Source organism: Dipodomys ordii, unplaced genomic scaffold, assembly GCF_000151885.1.
Source record: "Dipodomys ordii isolate 6190 unplaced genomic scaffold, Dord_2.0 Scaffold8, whole genome shotgun sequence".
NCBI classification, from domain to species: domain Eukaryota; kingdom Metazoa; phylum Chordata; class Mammalia; order Rodentia; family Heteromyidae; genus Dipodomys; species Dipodomys ordii.
The window spans coordinates 26436776-26455000 of NW_012267224.1; the positions used below are offsets into that span (position 1 = coordinate 26436776).

Genomic DNA, 18225 nt, shown 5'->3' on the forward strand with positions numbered 1-18225 from the left:
AAGCAAAAAGAAAAAAGCCGGAAGTGGCGCTGTGGCTCAAGTGGTAGAGCGCTAGCCTTGAGCTGAAGAGCTGAGGGACAGCGCCCAGACCCAGAGTTCAGGCCCCCACGACCGGACCCCCCCCACCAAAAAAAAGAAATGAATGAATAGCTAAAAAGTATACTTTGAACCAGTATAGAAAATTCTGGGGACCCATAAGGAATTCCTTGTATATGGAATACAAGATATAAAAATATACGTACATTTAAGATCAAAACAGAAAAATAGCTAAGTCAGCTTTTAAAGATTTAAAATATTTTTTTTCCTGGGCTAAGAAGAATGCATGAAGTCCAAGGGAATTTTGTTTTTGTTTTTCAAATTACATTCTGAACGATTGAAAACAAGACAAAGGGAAATAAAAGTTAGAGCTCCAGGATGTTCACAATGAATAATCTCACCAAGTACAGTTATATTTTAATTACCTGCCTACATATCTTATTCCAGAACACTGCAAGGTGTAGGTTTAAATAACTCTCTAAGAATAAGTCATCCTTGTGGCTTCCAATTTCAAATGCTTATACTTAAGCTTTCTTTATTATATTTTTACCACTGTTTCCCAAAAAGGGATGAAGCGCTTATAGAAGTTAAAAAGTAATAAAGTATGGGGAGCAGGGGAGACAAGGCCAAACATCTCTGACAGGCACTGCTTTGGGTTTGTGTTTCTGGGTGAGGTCAAGGTGTTTGTAGGGGTGACTTATATGGGTACAGTGTCAACAGCAGACCCAGGGAGTGGCCAGTGCTGGCTCTGAGTGTCCCTCATGCGCTGGGTCATTCCCTACCTGGGCTGCACATGGTCAAAGTTGGCCCCTGGAATATGATGGGAGCTTTATGGTGGGCTTCACGTTCTCTTTTCTTTTTCTCTGCATGAGGGAAAGGCTTGTTCTCAGGGCATGCTTATAGCCCAGGGTTGAGGCTCTCTGTCAGAGAGCCACAGCTTGAAGCTTTCGTTTGTGCATTCCATGCAATCAGTGACTGTTCTGAAGTATTGCCAGTGGTTAAGGATTTATGTTATGCAAAGGATGCTTCTGTTTGCAAGCAGAAAACAGAAGGGTAGAGAACCAGGGGATTTGGGTGGAAGCCACAGAAGCAAGTGCAGAAGAGCCCAGGGCTGGCCAGCACCTATAGCTGGGAGCCAATGTTCGCACAGGGAGGGCCACCCCTCCTTTCTCCTTTTCTCCGTCTGTTTTCCTTTCCATTGCAAATGTTATTTGACAAAAACAATTACACTAATTTCCTCCCCTGTGGGCTCTATTCTCTTTCTGACATGATGACTTGGAGGAATAATTAGGCTTACTCAATATGGGCAAAACACCCATTCAGCGGGGTACCTCTGAGTGCTGGCTGCACTCAGAAGCTGAGGGAAGGCCTGGGGCTGGCGTGTGTTCATTGTTCCGCTTGTCTGCAGGTCGGATCTTGGGGTCTGGTGCATTTGGGAAGGTGGTTGAAGGAACAGCCTATGGATTGAGCCAGTCCCAGCCTGTCATGAAGGTGGCAGTGAAGATGCTCAAACGTAAGTGCTGCTGGCTGGTCCTATTTTGAACAGAGAGCTACTAGACAGTAAATTTAGGATTGCAACTGGGTTCATTTGACTGTGTGTGTGTGTGTGTGTGTGTGTGGGTGTATGCACATGTGCTAATACTGGGGTTTGAACTCAGGGCCTTGCACTCTCCCCTGGCTTTTTGGCTAAAGGTTGGTGCCCTACCACCTGAGCCACACCTACACTTGTTTTTGTTGGTTAATTGGAGATAAGAGTCTCATGGACTTTTCTGCCCTGGCTGGCTTTAAACTATGATCCACAGATCTCAGATTCCTGAGTAGGTAGGATAGAGGCATAAGCCACCATTGCCTAGCTGGGCTCTAGGTTTTATATGCATTTAGATTATTTGTTGATGAGGCTGTTTTCTTTTTGATTGCTATTGTCACTCATATTTTTGGAAATCAGGAGTTGTTATTTCTCTAGTAGCTTCTTTTTCCCCTAAAGACTATGGAGTAGTCATTAGAGTCTAGGGTGAGTGGATCGTCTGCTCTTCTCCTAGACTCTTCATAAATAGAGTCACAATTTTTCTGTGAATGAGAAGTAGGTAGTTCAGTTAAACTGATACATGATTTATTTCTTCCATAGCCACAGCCAGATCCAGTGAGAAACAAGCTCTCATGTCTGAACTGAAGATAATGACTCACCTGGGACCACACTTGAACATCGTGAACTTGCTGGGAGCCTGTACCAAGTCAGGTAGGGTCCCTGACCTGCGATAAGAGTTGGCATGAGTTGTGTGAATTGGCAATTCTCCCCTCCTTCCCTCACCACCCAATTCTTTAGTGGAGTCCATTAAATTGATAGAAACTCACTGCTTTGGAGCAAAAGCTCTTGACTGTCCACACACAGCAATTCGTGGCCTTTCTGTTCCTCTCCTAACTGATTTTGGTCTCCACAGGCCCTATTTACATCATCACAGAGTACTGCTTTTATGGGGATTTGGTGAACTATTTGCATAAGAATAGGGACAGCTTCCTGAGCCACCACCCAGAGAAACCAAAGAAAGAGCTGGACATCTTTGGCTTGAAGCCAACTGATGAAAGTACACGAAGGTGAGTGTGAAAAGAGACACTGCCGTGCCATTGACTTACGAACCTCACAAATGAAGAAAGCCCATGTCCTTAGAGACTCTGTGTCATAGGTAGCAAGACTTAGATTCTAGATGGTCTCTGTTCAGTCATCCATGACTGCGTGGATGGATGCATGATGTCTGCAGGTGTTTTGAACATCATATGAGAAAGCTGTGCTGACAGTCTTGAATGAGAATCAGAGTGAGAGTTGAAATCATTTGAGGAGCCATTCTGCTATTTATATATAATCCATTAGGATGTGTAAAATACATCTGTGGTCAGCGATGCCTGAGTTTTTTTTTTTTTTTTTCGGTCGAGGGGCTTGAACTCTGGGCCTGGGCGCTGTCCCTCAGCTCTTCAGCTCAAGGCGAGCGCTCTACCACTTGAGCTATAGCGCCACTTCCGGTTTTCTGGTGGTTTATTGGAGATAGGAGTCTCATGGTCTTTCCTGCCTGGGCTGGCTTTGAACCATGATCCTCAGATCTCAGCCTCCTGAGTAGCTAGGATTATAGGCATGAGCCACCAGCGCCTGGCCATGCCTGAGTTTTTATAGCTTGAGGATCTCCAAGCTTGAGCTATTGTTCCTTGTTGACTTGGGCCTATAAATTAAGCCAATGAGAGTGTTTCCAAACAGAAACTTGTAAGTGATCGTAATGATCTATGCATATGAAGTCCTGTAAGATCAGAAAGGACAATGAATACACTTTGTATTACATTACTTAATGGGCACCAGTTATTTATTTATTTATTTACTTACTTACTTATTTATTGGGTGGTAGGATTGTCTGCCCAAGCCATGGGGCCACATGGTTTGAGTTGAAAGATAGAAAGAGTAATGACAGAGTTAATGTCATGGATTTCCCCAAGTTTTCAATAGGGTGGACTTAACACTCTATAAGTCTATGGGAACAGAGACCACTGTCTTCAGTGTGGTTCTCCAGGAAGTCTGTGTTCCTGCTGACAGGAAGTGTGGAGGAGCAACTCTGAAGACAATTTAGGCACATCAGTAAAGAAGGATCGTGGAAGCAAACATTTGTGGAACCCAGATATTCCTGCAATGTTTCCCACCTTTGTCAATGGGCTTCCTTCTTTGGAATGTTCAGGAAGGTGTTTCCTTGCCCAAGAATTCATTTTGCTGGCAAAACCTCTTTACTCTCATAGAATAGCTGGATTTGAGATGACTGTGTATTTGTGCAATTGATTCCTGCTCATCTTCCAGCCTCAACTACTTCATGTGAAGGGTACATACTGATTTTGCTTCTGCTCTACCTGTGACCCCTTTCTCAGTATCTGCATATTATAGGTGCCCAAATCAGCATCTTCTGATCCATCTACTGGGTGCCCTCTCCAGAGGTCACCCTGGATAACATTGCTTCATCTGATTTTACAGCTATGTGATTTTATCTTTTGAAAACAACGGTGACTACATGGACATGAAGCAAGCTGACACCACTCAATATGTTCCCATGCTGGAAAGAAAAGAGGTGTCTAAATACTCAGACATCCAGAGATCGCTGTATGATCGGCCAGCCTCCTATAAGAAGAAATCTGTGTTAGGTAATAGTGTCTTTACTCACTCTGGGTATTCTGATTGTCTGGTGGTTGAATATGATGTTAAGACTTCTCAGAGGAAGTTGAACAAGAATGATGGAACTCATGGAGCACATGGTACCTATGCAGGACGGGCTGGGTGTGTGGCTCAGAAAGAATACCTATCATTGTAAAAATAACTAAGTAAACAAATAGATTCATGTGATCTATTTCTTAAACTTTAAATATAATTAATTTTTCTCCCATCACTCATGGGGCTTGAACTGCTGTTCCTGAGCTCTTTCGCTCAATGCTAGCGCTCTACCACTTTGAGCCACAGAGCCACTTCTGATTATCTGGTGATTAATAGAGATAAGAGTCTCACAGACTTTCCTGCCTGGGATGGCTTTGAACTGTGATCCTCAGATCCTCAGATTTTAGCCTCATGAGTAACGAGGATACAGGCATGAGCCACTGGTACCCAGCAAAATTTATTTGTAATACAACTTTCTTTTTTCTTTATATGTCTTTTTACATTTTTAACAAATGAAAATTGTTTTTTAAATGCCCTTGGTAAAGTTGAATGCTGGAAATCTTATTTTTTTGTTATTGTGGTTTAAAAATTTTTAAAAATTGTTATTATAAAGGTGGTACACAAAGGAGTTGCAGTTACATAAGTCAGGTAAAGAGTACATTTCTTTGTGAACAATGTCACCTCTTCCCTCCATTGTGTGTGTGTGTGTGTGTGGCTGTGTGTGAACTTTTCTCAAGCTTTATATGATTCTGCTATGTGTGCAGTAATTCTTGCTTTTAGCTTTGCTAGCATCCAATGTGGTAGATGCTATAGAGTAGACAACTTGAAGTTGTATTTCCTGACAAGTTTTTGCATTGACTGTTGTTTGAAGACAGGTCTGTCTGTTTTCAAAACAGAGGCGTATGTGGTGTGGTTGGAAGTTTTTATGAACTCCAGGGTAGTTACCTAGCTGGAGGCATACCAGAGGGAGCAATGTTGAGCTGTCAGGAAAAGTGATTTGGAAATCACTAAGGTGCTCTGAATGCTTCCATGAGCAAGGTACAGCTCGTTACAAAGAAAAAAAAGAAAAGAATGTGCCTGTTTTGCAAAGCTCAGTACATAATATTATTTTCCATTTCTCCAGTTCCAAGTTCCAGTCATTTTACCTTGCCAAACGGGTGAACTTCCAAACACTTTTTAGTTTACCCAGTGAGAGCCATCAGAACCAGCATTTCCTCTCCCCTCCCATATGGTTAAAAATAGTTTATATTACTTCCTAGACCGCACTGTGGACTGAGTCATGCTCAAGCCCAGGCCCTGTTGGCAGGCAGACCATGGTTTTCTGGCCTTCCTGTATGTAGCTGGCTGAAAAAAAATGTGAATGGTGAGGGCTGCTTTTCACTCCCCTGAAAATTCTCAGAAAGGATTGAGAACTGCTGGCTGAGATTGCCTCCTTCTTCGAAAACCCTGGGGCCTGTCCAGATGGCATGAGTTGGGAAAAGTAGATTTGTTGCACACAAAAGGAAGTCCATGCGAAAGGATCTGTAATGGTAGTTTGCTGTGTCTTCTGTTTAATAGACAAATTATAACCACAGTACCCTGAGGGCAGCTTTAAAAAGAAAACCAATCAACCCCTAGAAACTTGGTCTTTGTGCCAATAGTAAGGGCTTGAACTCCCATTCCTGTTTGGCTTTTTTTTTGCTGGAAGTTGGTGCTCCTGAATCACTTGAATCACACTTCTCCTTCTGGATTTTTGGCGGTTAATTGGAGATTAGAGTCTCATGGACTTTTCTGCTTGAACTGGCTTCAAACTATGTTCCTTAGAGCTCAGTCTTCTCAGGAGCTAGGATTATAGGCATGAGCCATTGGCTTCAGGCCAGAACATTTTTTTCAAAGTGTCTTCATTTGTGATGGAAAAATTTAGTGTGTATGTGTGTGGGTTTTCAATATGGCTGAGGCGACGGCTAAGGTAGAAAAGAGAAATCTAAGGGGCGAACAACAAAAAAATTCTGTGTGGAGATTGGTTTAGATTGGGCCTAGGACTATAAGTGTAAACATGTGTGTGCATACACAACCCAGTATGTTTTTCTGCATGCAGGTTCAATGTTGCTTATCCCAAAATGCCTGAAACCAGCAGTTTTGGATTTTTTTTTTTAGAATTTGGAATGTTTACGTCTACATAACGAGGTATCTTGGGAATGGGAGTCAGGTCTAAATACAAAATTCATTTATGGTTCATACATGCCTCATGCACATTGCCTGATGATAATTTTATGCAATATTTTTACTGTGTCTGTGTTTTGACTGTGAGCTGTCACATGAGGTCTGCTGTGGATTTCTAAAATTTTGGTGTCACACTGGCATTCAATAAGTTTTGGATTTTTGGAGCGTTTTGAATTTCAAATGTTGGAGCTAGGAATACTCAACTTGAATAAATTTCTCTTTGAAGAGAGACACGTTTTGTTATTTATCTGTTTATTTACTTATTCATTTGCAATGCTGGGATTGAAACCAGAGCTTCATGCCTAGGCAAATGGCTCTACCATTGAGCTGTGTCCTCAGCCCCTCCCTTGGCATAGTGTATGTATTTCCTTGTGAGACATAAAAACTCTTAGGAAGTTCTTGGGGAAGTGGTCTTTGGATGAGCCTTTGCAGGTTGCAATCCAGCCCCGTGTGGGTTTGGAAAGCAGGGTAGGTGAGGTCCCATGCCGTCCTCCAGCGTCAATGCTTTTCATTCTATTTCTGCAGACTCGGAAGTCAAAAACCTCCTCTCAGATGATAACTCAGAAGGCCTTACTCTGTTGGACTTGCTGAGCTTCACGTACCAAGTGGCCCGTGGAATGGAGTTTTTGGCTTCCAAAAACGTAAGTTTAAACAAGGCACAGACCTCTTTAGAGGTAACCAGTGAAGGTTGTGTGGAAAGGGACTCTAGGGGGTGATCTTGGAGCAGCAGGGGTAGTAACTGCTTCTCACCTACTTCTCTTGATTTCTTCCTGTAAGCAGAACTGGGAGCTGTACTCTAGAGCTTTAGGGCCATTTGGAGGGTTAGAGGGGAATGCTGGCTCTTCATGCCAGAACCCCCTCCTGCAGTGCATGCTGGGTAGCTGACTTAGAGTGGCCAGTCTGGCGAGAGTGGGTCTGGCTATAGCTGGGTTGACCTTACCCTTCCCATACAGTGTGTCCACCGGGACCTGGCTGCACGCAATGTCCTTCTGGCACAAGGAAAAATTGTGAAGATCTGTGATTTTGGCCTGGCCAGAGACATCATGCATGATTCCAACTACGTGTCAAAAGGCAGCGTATGTACCATCCCGTATTTGGTCCCCTCAATCTTGAAAATCATGTGTTGCTTGTTGCTGTTCATGCCTGTCATTTTAAGAGTACAAAGCCTCATGAGTTGGCTCCAGAAAGTCAACTGAAAAAGCCTAGACTTAACAGGTGGTTGGGTGTAGGTACCAACTAGCTCTATCCTGCTCTAGGGCTGAGGTTTGGGGTTAGTTCCTTGTCTATTCTATGCCCCAGTTTCTTTCTCTATGGCACATAAAGTGCTATACAGGGTGTCTGGCACCCAGTAAGTTTTGCCCTTATTAAAATAAATTGTGTGTTTGTGTGTACAAGCATGCATTTCCAAGGAGACATCTCTAGTTATTAAACTTCAATGGATTTTCAAGAGGATTTTAAGACTTTATTTATTTATTTATTTTTGTGCTGGGCTTAGGGCTTGAACTCAGGGCCCGGGTTCTGTCCCTGAGCTTTATTTTCCCTTCAAAGCTAGTACTCTTAACAGTATTGGCTTTTTGGTGGTTACTTGGAGATGAGTCTCTTGGACTTTCCTATCTGGGCTGGCTTCGAACTGTGATCCTCAGATCTTAGTGTCTTGAGTAGCTAGGATTACAATTGTGAATCACCAGTAACTGGCTAAATTAATGGATCTTAGAGACACTTGTCATATAGTCATTGGAGCATCCACTAGATCTATCTCCCCATCTCTTTCACCTGTAAGCAGATGAAATGGCTCAGGATACACCTGCCACCTATAGGTTTAATCCCTGCCACTCCACTCATGGTGAGGTAGCTCACTGAAGATTGCTATATCCACCAAGAGAAGGACAATGGCTTCAATCCAGACTCTGGCCTCTGGTTCTTCTGTGGCCGTGACATTAGCTGTGACATTTTCTAGCCCTGAACAAATAACTGAACTCTCTCACCTACTCACCCAAGGTTATGCGTCTCTATTATCTGCCTAGCCATCTTGGAGGCTGAAGGATGCTAATGTGTCTACTTTATGCTGTTTAGTATTTCTACTGAACCAATTTCTAAAAGAGGCTGCAAAATATTTATTTTAGTAGCTGACCCTTTGTAGTGGTGGAAAACTTACACATTGCCTTATTTAATTAATTTATTGTTAATAAGTTCAAACTAGGGTTTGAACTTAGTCCCTTGAGCTTGCTAGGTTGGTTTTCTATTACTTGAGCCCCCACCTTCAGCCTGGCTTTTGGTTGGTTAATTGGAGACGGAGTCTTGTAGACATTTTTGCCTGGGGTGGCCTTGATCTATGATCCTCTAGACCTCATTCTCCTGATTGCAGCAGATCTACCAGTTGTCAGGTTCTGAGAGCATACTCATGAACAACATGAGAAACACAATGTGAGTAAGATTGTTAGCGGAGGTCATTGGCAGTCTGAAGAGGACACTTTTCCATTTCACTGCTTCAGATGATCAGTGTATAGTCTGAGAGGTTAAACTGCTCCCTCTTTTTCTGCAGACCTTCCTGCCTGTGAAGTGGATGGCCCCTGAGAGCATCTTTGACAACCTCTACACCACCCTGAGTGATGTCTGGTCTTATGGCATTCTGCTTTGGGAGATCTTTTCTCTTGGTATGAGCCTGACTTCTGATTGCTTGGGTTGCTCTGGAGCAGCACTGGAAGGGAAATATTTGACCCAGATGCAGGATAGAAGTAATGCTGCTCGCTATAGTCATTTTACCCTCACCCTCTATCCCAGTATTGACACTTGCCTGGATACTAAGGAAAGAATAAGGCATGATTGTGATCTCTTGGTGGTTCTAAAAGGAAAGCTAGATTTAAAATTGTAATATCAGTTCAGATAGAAGGAGACAAGCAGCCTGTGTTGGAAGGTTTCAAAGACGGAATTGAACTTGACCTGACCTTGGCCATGAACCTATCAGTCATACCTCCCTGGTATAACCTCCTTTTCTAGATCCCTTCCTCTGTGGAAGATCATCCCAGTTTGTGGCTTAATGGAGTCTTGTACTTCTTCAAAGCAGTAATTACCTAGACATTTCAAGCTCCAACTTGAATTTTGTATGGTGTGTGTGTGTGTGTGTGTGTGTGTGTGTGTGTGTGAGTACTGAGGCTGGCTCTTAGCTTTTTTACTCAAGGCTGGCACTCTACCGCTTGAGCCATACCTCCACCTCTGGCTTTTTGGTTGTTAATAAGAGATAAGGGTCTCATATAGACTTTTCTGTCTAGGCTGGCTTCAAACCTGGATCCTTAGATCGTGGCCTCTTGAGTAGCTAAGAAAGCAGGTGTGAGACCCTGGTGCCCATCCCAACTTGGAATTTTACTAAAATGATTTGAACATGTCTGGTGAAGATGAGTTTCTTGCCTTTGAGGATTCAGAATTTCTCCTTGCTTTTTTTGTCGTTTGTTTTGTTTGCTTGGGTATATAGCCCCAGTGGTCAGAAGCACGAGAACTGCTTCAATGCTTCTTTTCTAAAGATGTACAATTTTGGCTGAAGGTGAGGCCTAGTTAAATTCAAGATCTAAGCAGCCTTCTGAGAGAGAACGAGGAGATCATAGCACTTAATTTCCTGGAAAGAACCAGGACATCAGAGCTTCATGATTGTCCCTGTTCCCTTGTGTATTCTGTCACTCAGTATGCCAGCAGTGTGTGTGGCTCATGTGTTCACATGGAAGCCCTTTGTCATCCTGGTTGCTGTTTTCCTTCACTTTTCAGGTGGCACACCCTACCCCGGCATGATGGTGGATTCTACTTTCTACAATAAGATCAAGAGTGGGTACCGGATGGCCAAGCCTGATCATGCAACCAGTGAAGTGTGAGTTCCCTCCCCCTCTGTGGGCCTATGTCTCAAGGGCACACGGGGTGAGAGGGGCCCTGTACCCTGTCCCCGTGCTAAGCTCAGTGCCTCTCCTCCAGCTATGAGATCATGGTGCAGTGCTGGAACAGCGAGCCTGAGAAGAGACCCTCCTTCTACCACCTGAGTGAGATAGTAGAGAATTTGCTGCCTGGCCAATATAAAAAGGTTTGTCTGGGCCCATTACAGTAGGCTAAAGGCCATGGGGAAAGGGAGGAGAGAAGAGCTGGTATTGGTTCCTGTTGGAAAGGAGAATTTCCAAAGGAGGGCATAGATGGTGTGTTGCTGTCTGGGGCTTCCTGGAGTGCTCCATGGTCCCTAGTAGCCATGATGAATGGGAACACTTCCCTTCCCACAAGGTTCCCGTTTCAGGTCACAGGCGTGACACCTGTAAGCCCTTGATTTTCCAGATGTTTGAGTTGCTGGAGCTACTTTGCAGTTAAAAGTCTCAGGATATCCAGGGCCTTTATTAAATCGCTAATTTGAATGCACTCAAATCCACAAGAAATTGACTTTCGTCGGCTGACTGGAAGGGACAGCCCAGCTGTTATCTGTAACTCCAGCTGGTTTTCCGTGACATAGGAAGCATTGTTTAAAGGAACATATGTAATTTCATGGACCCAGGCAGGAGACACAAATGAACGGGAACAAGTTTCTGCTGAAGCCTTGAGAAGCAAACCCAAGCAAACTTGTATCTCATTTTAGATTCTCATTAGGCTCTGTGAAGGCTATTCACACTTCCTGCTTTTCTTCCTTCTCACTGGAGTACGCATGAGGGGAGGTTATCCTGGACCCTCCCTTGAGCTGAGCTAGAATACAAACACTGAGTCTGTTGCTCAGTTCAGAGCCTGACTCTCACAAATGAGGCAGGAAGAGGCAGAAAGTAATTAACTTAGCCTGGTCAAAGACACTGATTGATGGAGATGTGTTTTGGGCAGGGACTGAAACTATTGTTGAAATGTGTGTGTGTGTTTTCATATGAAGTGCTAGACTTGCTTAGTATTTGGGACTTGTGAAGGTGTAAGGTATTAAGTCCCCAATGGAAGACTACATCCCTTTCCTTGGAGACCAGTGTGAGCCCTGGAGACTCACTGTGATTGCTTCAGAAGGCTCCATGCTTGTCTTGGTGGAAGGTCTATGATCATCACAGCTGTGTTAGAGAAGGGATATTGCTATCTGAAGATTTGTGGGTAGTAATTCCCTACCACCAGCTATCCCTCCATCATGTCCCACATTTCTGGGGATGATTAACATACGACTCTCCTTCCGTTGTCTAAATCCCACATGTTTGTGGGATATGTTGGCGCGTATAGTTTTTGAGCATCCGCATCGTTATGACAAGTCAGTTAGTAACCCTTGATTATCAACATGTGTCATAAATGCTTACAGAGCTATGAAAAGATTCACCTGGACTTCCTGAAGAGTGACCATCCTGCTGTTGCTCGCATGCGCGTGGACTCGGATAATGCATACATTGGTGTCACCTACAAGAATGAAGAAGACAAGCTGAAGGACTGGGAGGGGAGCCTGGATGAGCAGAGACTGAGTGCGGACAGCGGCTACATCATCCCTCTCCCCGACATCGACCCTGTTCCTGAGGAGGAAGATCTGGGCAAGAGGAACAGGCACAGGTAGATGTGGGTGGCCAGCTGCTGCCTGTCTTCCCTGCTGCAGCTTGAAGGGGGGACACAGGTGATGGATAACATTGTCACACCTGGGTGGTGAACTGCCCTTGAGCCCCCAGAAGCCCCACCCCTGTGTGTGTGTTGGGAGGTGGAGGTGGTAGAGAGTAATGCTTCTCTGGAAGAGAACTCTGCTCTGAGTTATAACTACTGATCCTCAGTGATCCCCGAATCTTTACCTCCCCAGTAGTTAGGATGACAGACTTGAGCTACTTCTGATTCTTGCTAATCTTTTGAAAAGAAGTAGGAAACTAAGCTACTTCAGCCCCAGGATCCAGCACACATGTCCTAAGAATTAAGAATACTCTTCTGCATAACCCTAGTATTGTGATCAACATACCAGAAAATTCAACTGTTTCCTGCTTTCATCTGATATCTAGGCTTTATTTGAATCCAGGTATGAGTTTAAATAATAATGGCTTGCTAGGCACGGGTGGCTCATGCCTGTAATCCTAGCTATTTAGGAGGCTGAGATATAAGGATTGCAGTTAGAAGCCAGCCTGGTCAGAAAAGTCCCTGTGAGACTCTTCATCTTCAATTAACCACTTAAAAACCCAAAGTGGTAGAGCGCTAGCCTTAAGCACAAAGGGGCTCAGAGACAGTAGTGCCCAGGCCCTGAGTTCAAGCCTCACAACTGACCAAAAAAAAAAAAGAAAAAGAAAAAAGGCTCACATTTATCGAAAATGTATGTATTTCATAGTTATTACCTTATTTAATCATCTGAACAAGTATATTGTTAGGCATTATTGTCATGCTACATTATAATAGGCTGGGAAACAAGGCCATGTTCTGGGGGTTGTGTCACATGTACGAAGTCCATTCTAGACCTAGGGCTTTCTTACTCTAGAATTCCCCCTTTCAGCCAGTATTTGAGTAATCAGCTTTGGCCTTGGAGTCACCAAGGGCACTAGGTAATGAGAAGTGGGAGGAAGTTGCTCGGGTGAAATCATGAGCAGCAATCTGCAGACTCAGGAGGTTCTGGATAGAGCAAGGGCTGGTGTGGATGCATTTACAACCGATTTCTCTCCTGTGCTTTCCCTTCCCCACGCCTTTGCATCAGCATGATTTTTCCTCCCACTATGACTGGGTAGGGCAGGAAAAGTTGTTGTAGCTGGTTAGCCACTTGGATTAAAAAAAAAATCAAAACTCATAAAACAAAGAAAGTCTTGCATTAAAGGGAAGAAAGGTGAGGTGGAAAAATGGCCTGGGTTACCTTGCTTTCCACCGGCCCTGTGCAACCATGGGGATGGGCAGCTTCATGGCAAACTTGCCACCCACACAGCCTCGGTTTGAATGTAAAAAGGATGTTTCAGGAAGAGCTCCTTTGCCTAGCTTCCCTGGAAGTGCGGCTAGAGTGTAGAAGGTCTGTATGTGGCCTGAACGTCTCTTTTTCTCCTTGGCAGTTCACAAACTTCAGAAGAGAGTGCCATCGAGACAGGTTCCAGCAGTTCTACCTTCATTAAGAGAGAGGATGAGACTATCGAAGACATCGACATGATGGATGACATTGGCATAGACTCCTCAGACTTGGTGGAGGACAGCTTCCTGTAATGGGCGGGAAGTATTGTGGAGGTAGCTTCCTTCTATTCCTGGAGCCACTTTTGGATCTCTGAGAAAACCACTTTATTGCAATGCAAAGGTTGAGAGGAGGACTTGGAGGGTATACTGGGAGGTTTCCAGCCAAGAGCTGCAGGGAGCCTTGTAAATCTGAATGAATGGAATACTTTGGAATGAACTTCTGTGTTGCCTTTTGCAATGTGTCAGTAGCATCTCAGTGGTGTGTGAAGTTTGGAAACAAATGGACAGGGGAGGAGAAAGCCTCAAAAGACTTTTGTGTTTCCAGGGCATTGGTGAGATTTCTGTGTATACAGTTTGTCCTGCAACAAAACGCTAGCATTGTAATTATGTAAATAACTAACCAAGGATGAGCTTAGATTTGTATGAACCTATCTCCTTTGGACTTCTGAAGAGACCACTCAATCCATCCATGTACTTCCTTCTTGAAACCTGGTGTCAGCTGCTGTTGAACTTCCAAGTGAAGTGCATGCAAAACCACTTTTTGAGCGTTTAAAGGTACTGGTACTATCACATTTGGTAACTTTTTTTTCTTTTTAGTGATAAAAGAGATATGCAATAACAATTAACCAACCTTTTTAAAAATAGATTTGGGTCATTTAGAAGCCCAACAATTCATTTGCGTATTGTAACCTACATTTATAATACTACTACTGTTATCAATAATGCTGAATATGTAATATGTAACATGATTTCCCTACAGAGAAAGCACAATTTAGGAAAAAAAACCACCTTACTAAGTAGGTAACAAGTTTGACAGTTTTTGACATTTATTTTAAATAACCTATATTTCTCTATGAAATATGATAATAGCTTTAGCAGATTAAATTTAGTAAACATAGCAAGCAAAGTATAAGTAGTGTTGTCCAGAAAATCAAAGTTTTTTAATTATGTACTAAATAGATTTCCTAATCCATTGTACTAAACACAGTTAATGACCTCTCAGTAATGGGATTAGGTGCAAACACAACCCCAGAAGCCGAAATGTTCTCAAAGTAAAACCATGAGCCTGTGTTCTGTGGGACTCTATGCTGTGACCCTGTAAGCAATTGGAAGCGTCAGCAGAAAAACTGGCTGTGTGGGGGTTTCTTTTCCTGCCCAATTATAATTTTGGTAGATTTAAGCACATATTTCCTTTAAATCTATGAACCTTAAGAGTCGGAAGGATGCCCTCACATCATGTCTACTCTTTCCTCTCTTACCTCAGAGGAAGAGTTGGCAACCCCAAGTCCATACCGGTGCTGTTCAGTGAAGACCCTGTGAGTGTTAGCCTGGCTCTTCAATTCCCACAGTTTGCTGTCAGTTAGAATCCTTAGATTCTGGGTTGCCTTTCAAGAGATTGTGAATGACTTAAATCTGAGGGAAACAGGAACCTCAATTTTTATGAACTCCCTGGCTTAGGCTACAGGTTGCCGTGGTGGTATGTATGGGTGAGGAGGGGAGGAACAAGACAATAACAACTTGAAATTTGGAATTGAAGTAGAAGTTAAGCCCTAGAGGAAACCTACAATTTAAGTCCTTGGCTTCAGGTCAGTGACATTTAATACCAAGCAATTGCTACTCTTAATTTCACTTTTCAAGTCTTAGCAGAAGCCGGGTGATGTCTTGGTTTCGGTATGTCTTCCCAAAGTATAAGACAGAGTAAAGACACTACTTCCCATGGCATGAACTTGTCCACCCTGAAGCAAAGCATGGATGAAAGGGATGTAACTGTGTGCCAAGTCTCTGTATTGCAGGTCAATATTTTGGTGAAAATGATGAATTTTCCTGATGTTTTAGATTCAGAATGGCTGATGGATTGTCAAGCTGCTTCGTGTGGGTTCATTGGCATTCTTTGCAATATGCTTAATTGCTGCCACCCTATGAATGAAACATGGGCTGTGATTGCTGCAATCACTCTGTGCTTCCGGCAGGTGATGCTTTGCAAAAAACAGAAGCAATAACAAGGTACTTGACGACCTACTGGTATAATCTCAATGCAAGCCACCGACTTTCTTACCTTCCTCTCTCGTAGGAAGTGTGAAGACTGAGCCAGATTAGCCAATTAAAAAGGAAAACCTGACTAGGTTCCTTAGAGCCAATTAGACTTGAAATACATTTGTGTTTCTAGAATCCCAGCTCAAGCATTCTGTTTATCATCCACTCTCCCTCATACAGCCTTATTTTATGGGTGCTTGGCATTCTGATATTCTGAATCTTGCATGACACCTGTGGGTCCTGGACGAAGCTTCTCAGACCAGCAGCTTCTAATCCTAACATTCTCAACCAAGATTATGTGGATTGCATTCAAACAAACAGACAAACAATATCCTAGAAGCATTGTCTTTTTTGCTTTCTTTCAAAATCCCAGAAGAAAATTTGCTAATCCTTTCTGCTTTCTATTTTTATGATGACAATCAAAGCTGGCCTGAGAAACGCAATTTGTGACTTTCTAAATGATCAATGCGGTCCTTAAAATGTGGTCTGCCAACCTGTACAAAATGGTCCTATTTTTTTGTGAAGCGGGACGGAAGATAAAATGATGTTATACATCAATATGTATATATGTATTTCTATATAGACTTAGAGAATACTGCCAAACATTTATGACAAGCTGTACCACTGCCATTGTTTATATATTTTTTTAACTGTGATATTCCCCACAGGCACATTAACTGTTGCACTTTTGAATGTCCAAAATTTATATTTTAGAAATAATAAAGAGAAAAATACTTAACATGTTCCCAAAATGGTGGTGTGGTGAATGTGTGAGAAGGTCTGACTTGATAGGGAAAGTCTACTGATACAAAATGTATTGCAAATGCCCCTGTTCCTTTTCAATTAAAAACCTGTAAATGAAGATCTTTATATTTCAATAAATGATACAACTTAAGTAAATGATACAACTTAATAAATGATACAATTTATGTTATGCTGAGGTTACCACATATTTTGTTTCAGTTTAGTCATAAAATTAAAGTAATCCTGTTCCACTTCCTTTTTTTTTTTTTTTGCCGGTCGTATAGACCTGAACTCTGGGCCTGGGCTCTGTCCCTCAGCTCTTCAGCTCAAGGCGAGTGCTCTACCACTTGAGCCACAGCACCACTTCTGGCTTTTTCTGTTTATGTAGTGCTGAGGAATCGAACCCAGGGCCTCATGAATGCAAAGCAAGCGCTCTACCACTGAGCCACCTTCCCAGCCCTCCACTTCCTTTCTTAGCAATACTTCAGTAGGACCCTCTATTATGCCATTTTTATTTATATTTTTATTAGGTAGTTATACAAAGGAGTTACTATTAATCAGATCTATCTATCTATCTATCTATCTATCTATCTATCTATCTATCTATCTATCTATCTACTTTTTTTAACTGGTCCTGGGGCTTGAACACTGGGCCTGGGCTCTGTCCCTGAGCTCCTTTTGCTCAACAATAGCACTCCACCACTTGAACCACACCACCACTTCTGGCTTTTTCTGTGATTAATTAGAGATAAAGTCTCACGGACTTTCCTGCCTTGGCTGACTTCAAACTTTGATCCTGAGCTCTCAGCCTCCTCTGTAGTTGGATTACAGGTGAGTCACTGGTGCTTCACTATTTTTGTTTGTTTGCTTTTTTTTTTGTTTTGCATTTTTGGTGGGTTTTGTTTTGGAGGGGGGAAATGTGATCTTTGTGTTCCTTCTGCCTCAGCCTCCAGAGTGCTGGGGTTACAGGTGTGTGCCACTATATTTTACTTCTATTACACTTTTGGTGAAATAATCGAAACTTTATGATTTAAGATAATATTTGAGTAGCCAGGCACAGTGGCCTGCACCTGAGATTGGCACTACTCACAAGGCTCACACAGATTGATCAGCTGAACCTTGGCACTAAATACTAGTCTGGAAAATAGATCCTGTCTCAAAGAAACAAAGACATTATTTGAGTTATGGCTAGTTCTCAGACACAGCATTTGTGAAGATGATTTGTATGTGGCTCATCTTTGGTCTTGTCTTTTTGTTTGTGTGGCTTTCTTGTGTGGTATTTTCCTCCCCTACATGAGGAATACAGGACCCCATTTACTCAAAATGACATTCAAACAGCATAGATATGGGCTGGGAAGGTGGCTCAGTGGTAGAGTGCTTGCCTTGTATGCATGAAGCCCTGGGTTCAATTCCTTAGCACCACATAAGCAGAAAAAGCCAGGGGTAGCACTGTAGCTCAAGTGGTAGAGTGCTAGCCTTGAGCTGAAGAGCTGAAGGACAGTGTCCAGGCCCAGAGTTCAGGCCCCACAACTGACAAAAAAAACAAACAAAAACCTCCCCCCCAAAAACCCCAAGCATAGGTGTATACAAAGTATAATACTAAATAAAGCCATTCTTCTTCATTGAGTCTCTTTCCTGTCCCTGAAACAGGGACTTGATATGTATTCTTTATTCTTCAGTCCCTTCTATACATACCTGTTTGTACATCTGTATCTCTAGTTTTACTTCAAACTTTGCCTTTGCCTATAAGGAACCACAATTTACATATGACTGTGTAATGTGCCCTTTTTCTTCCCTCCCTCCCTCCATTCCCCTCCTTTTTCTCTTCTCTTCCCCTCCTGTTTCCTTCTCTATTTCCTTCTTTCCCTTCTTTCTCTTCCCCTCCTCTCTCTCCTTCTCCCTTTCTCTCCCTCCCTCATTTAGCCCAGGCTAGCTTTGAA

At 42.9% G+C, this 18225-nt stretch overlaps 1 protein-coding gene across 2 annotated transcripts in view; it reads left to right on the plus strand.

The window, feature by feature from the left end:
- Nucleotides 1-16436, plus strand: part of Pdgfra (platelet-derived growth factor receptor, alpha polypeptide) — a 44399-nt gene extending 27963 nt beyond the window's left edge. Inside the window, exons 13-23 of one of the 2 annotated variants that reach the window (XM_013009132.1) lie at nucleotides 1445-1549; nucleotides 2162-2272; nucleotides 2475-2628; nucleotides 4037-4203; nucleotides 6938-7053; nucleotides 7366-7488; nucleotides 8955-9066; nucleotides 10169-10268; nucleotides 10370-10475; nucleotides 11697-11938; nucleotides 13393-16436. In XM_013009132.1, the coding sequence (XP_012864586.1) occupies nucleotides 1445-1549; nucleotides 2162-2272; nucleotides 2475-2628; nucleotides 4037-4203; nucleotides 6938-7053; nucleotides 7366-7488; nucleotides 8955-9066; nucleotides 10169-10268; nucleotides 10370-10475; nucleotides 11697-11938; nucleotides 13393-13540 (1484 nt within the window). In that variant the 3' untranslated portion in view covers nucleotides 13541-16436. The remainder of the gene's footprint in view (nucleotides 1-1444; nucleotides 1550-2161; nucleotides 2273-2474; nucleotides 2629-4036; nucleotides 4204-6937; nucleotides 7054-7365; nucleotides 7489-8954; nucleotides 9067-10168; nucleotides 10269-10369; nucleotides 10476-11696; nucleotides 11939-13392) is intronic. The other variant, XM_013009134.1, reaches the window with a different exon arrangement.
- The last annotated feature ends 1789 nt before the right edge of the window (nucleotides 16437-18225 follow it).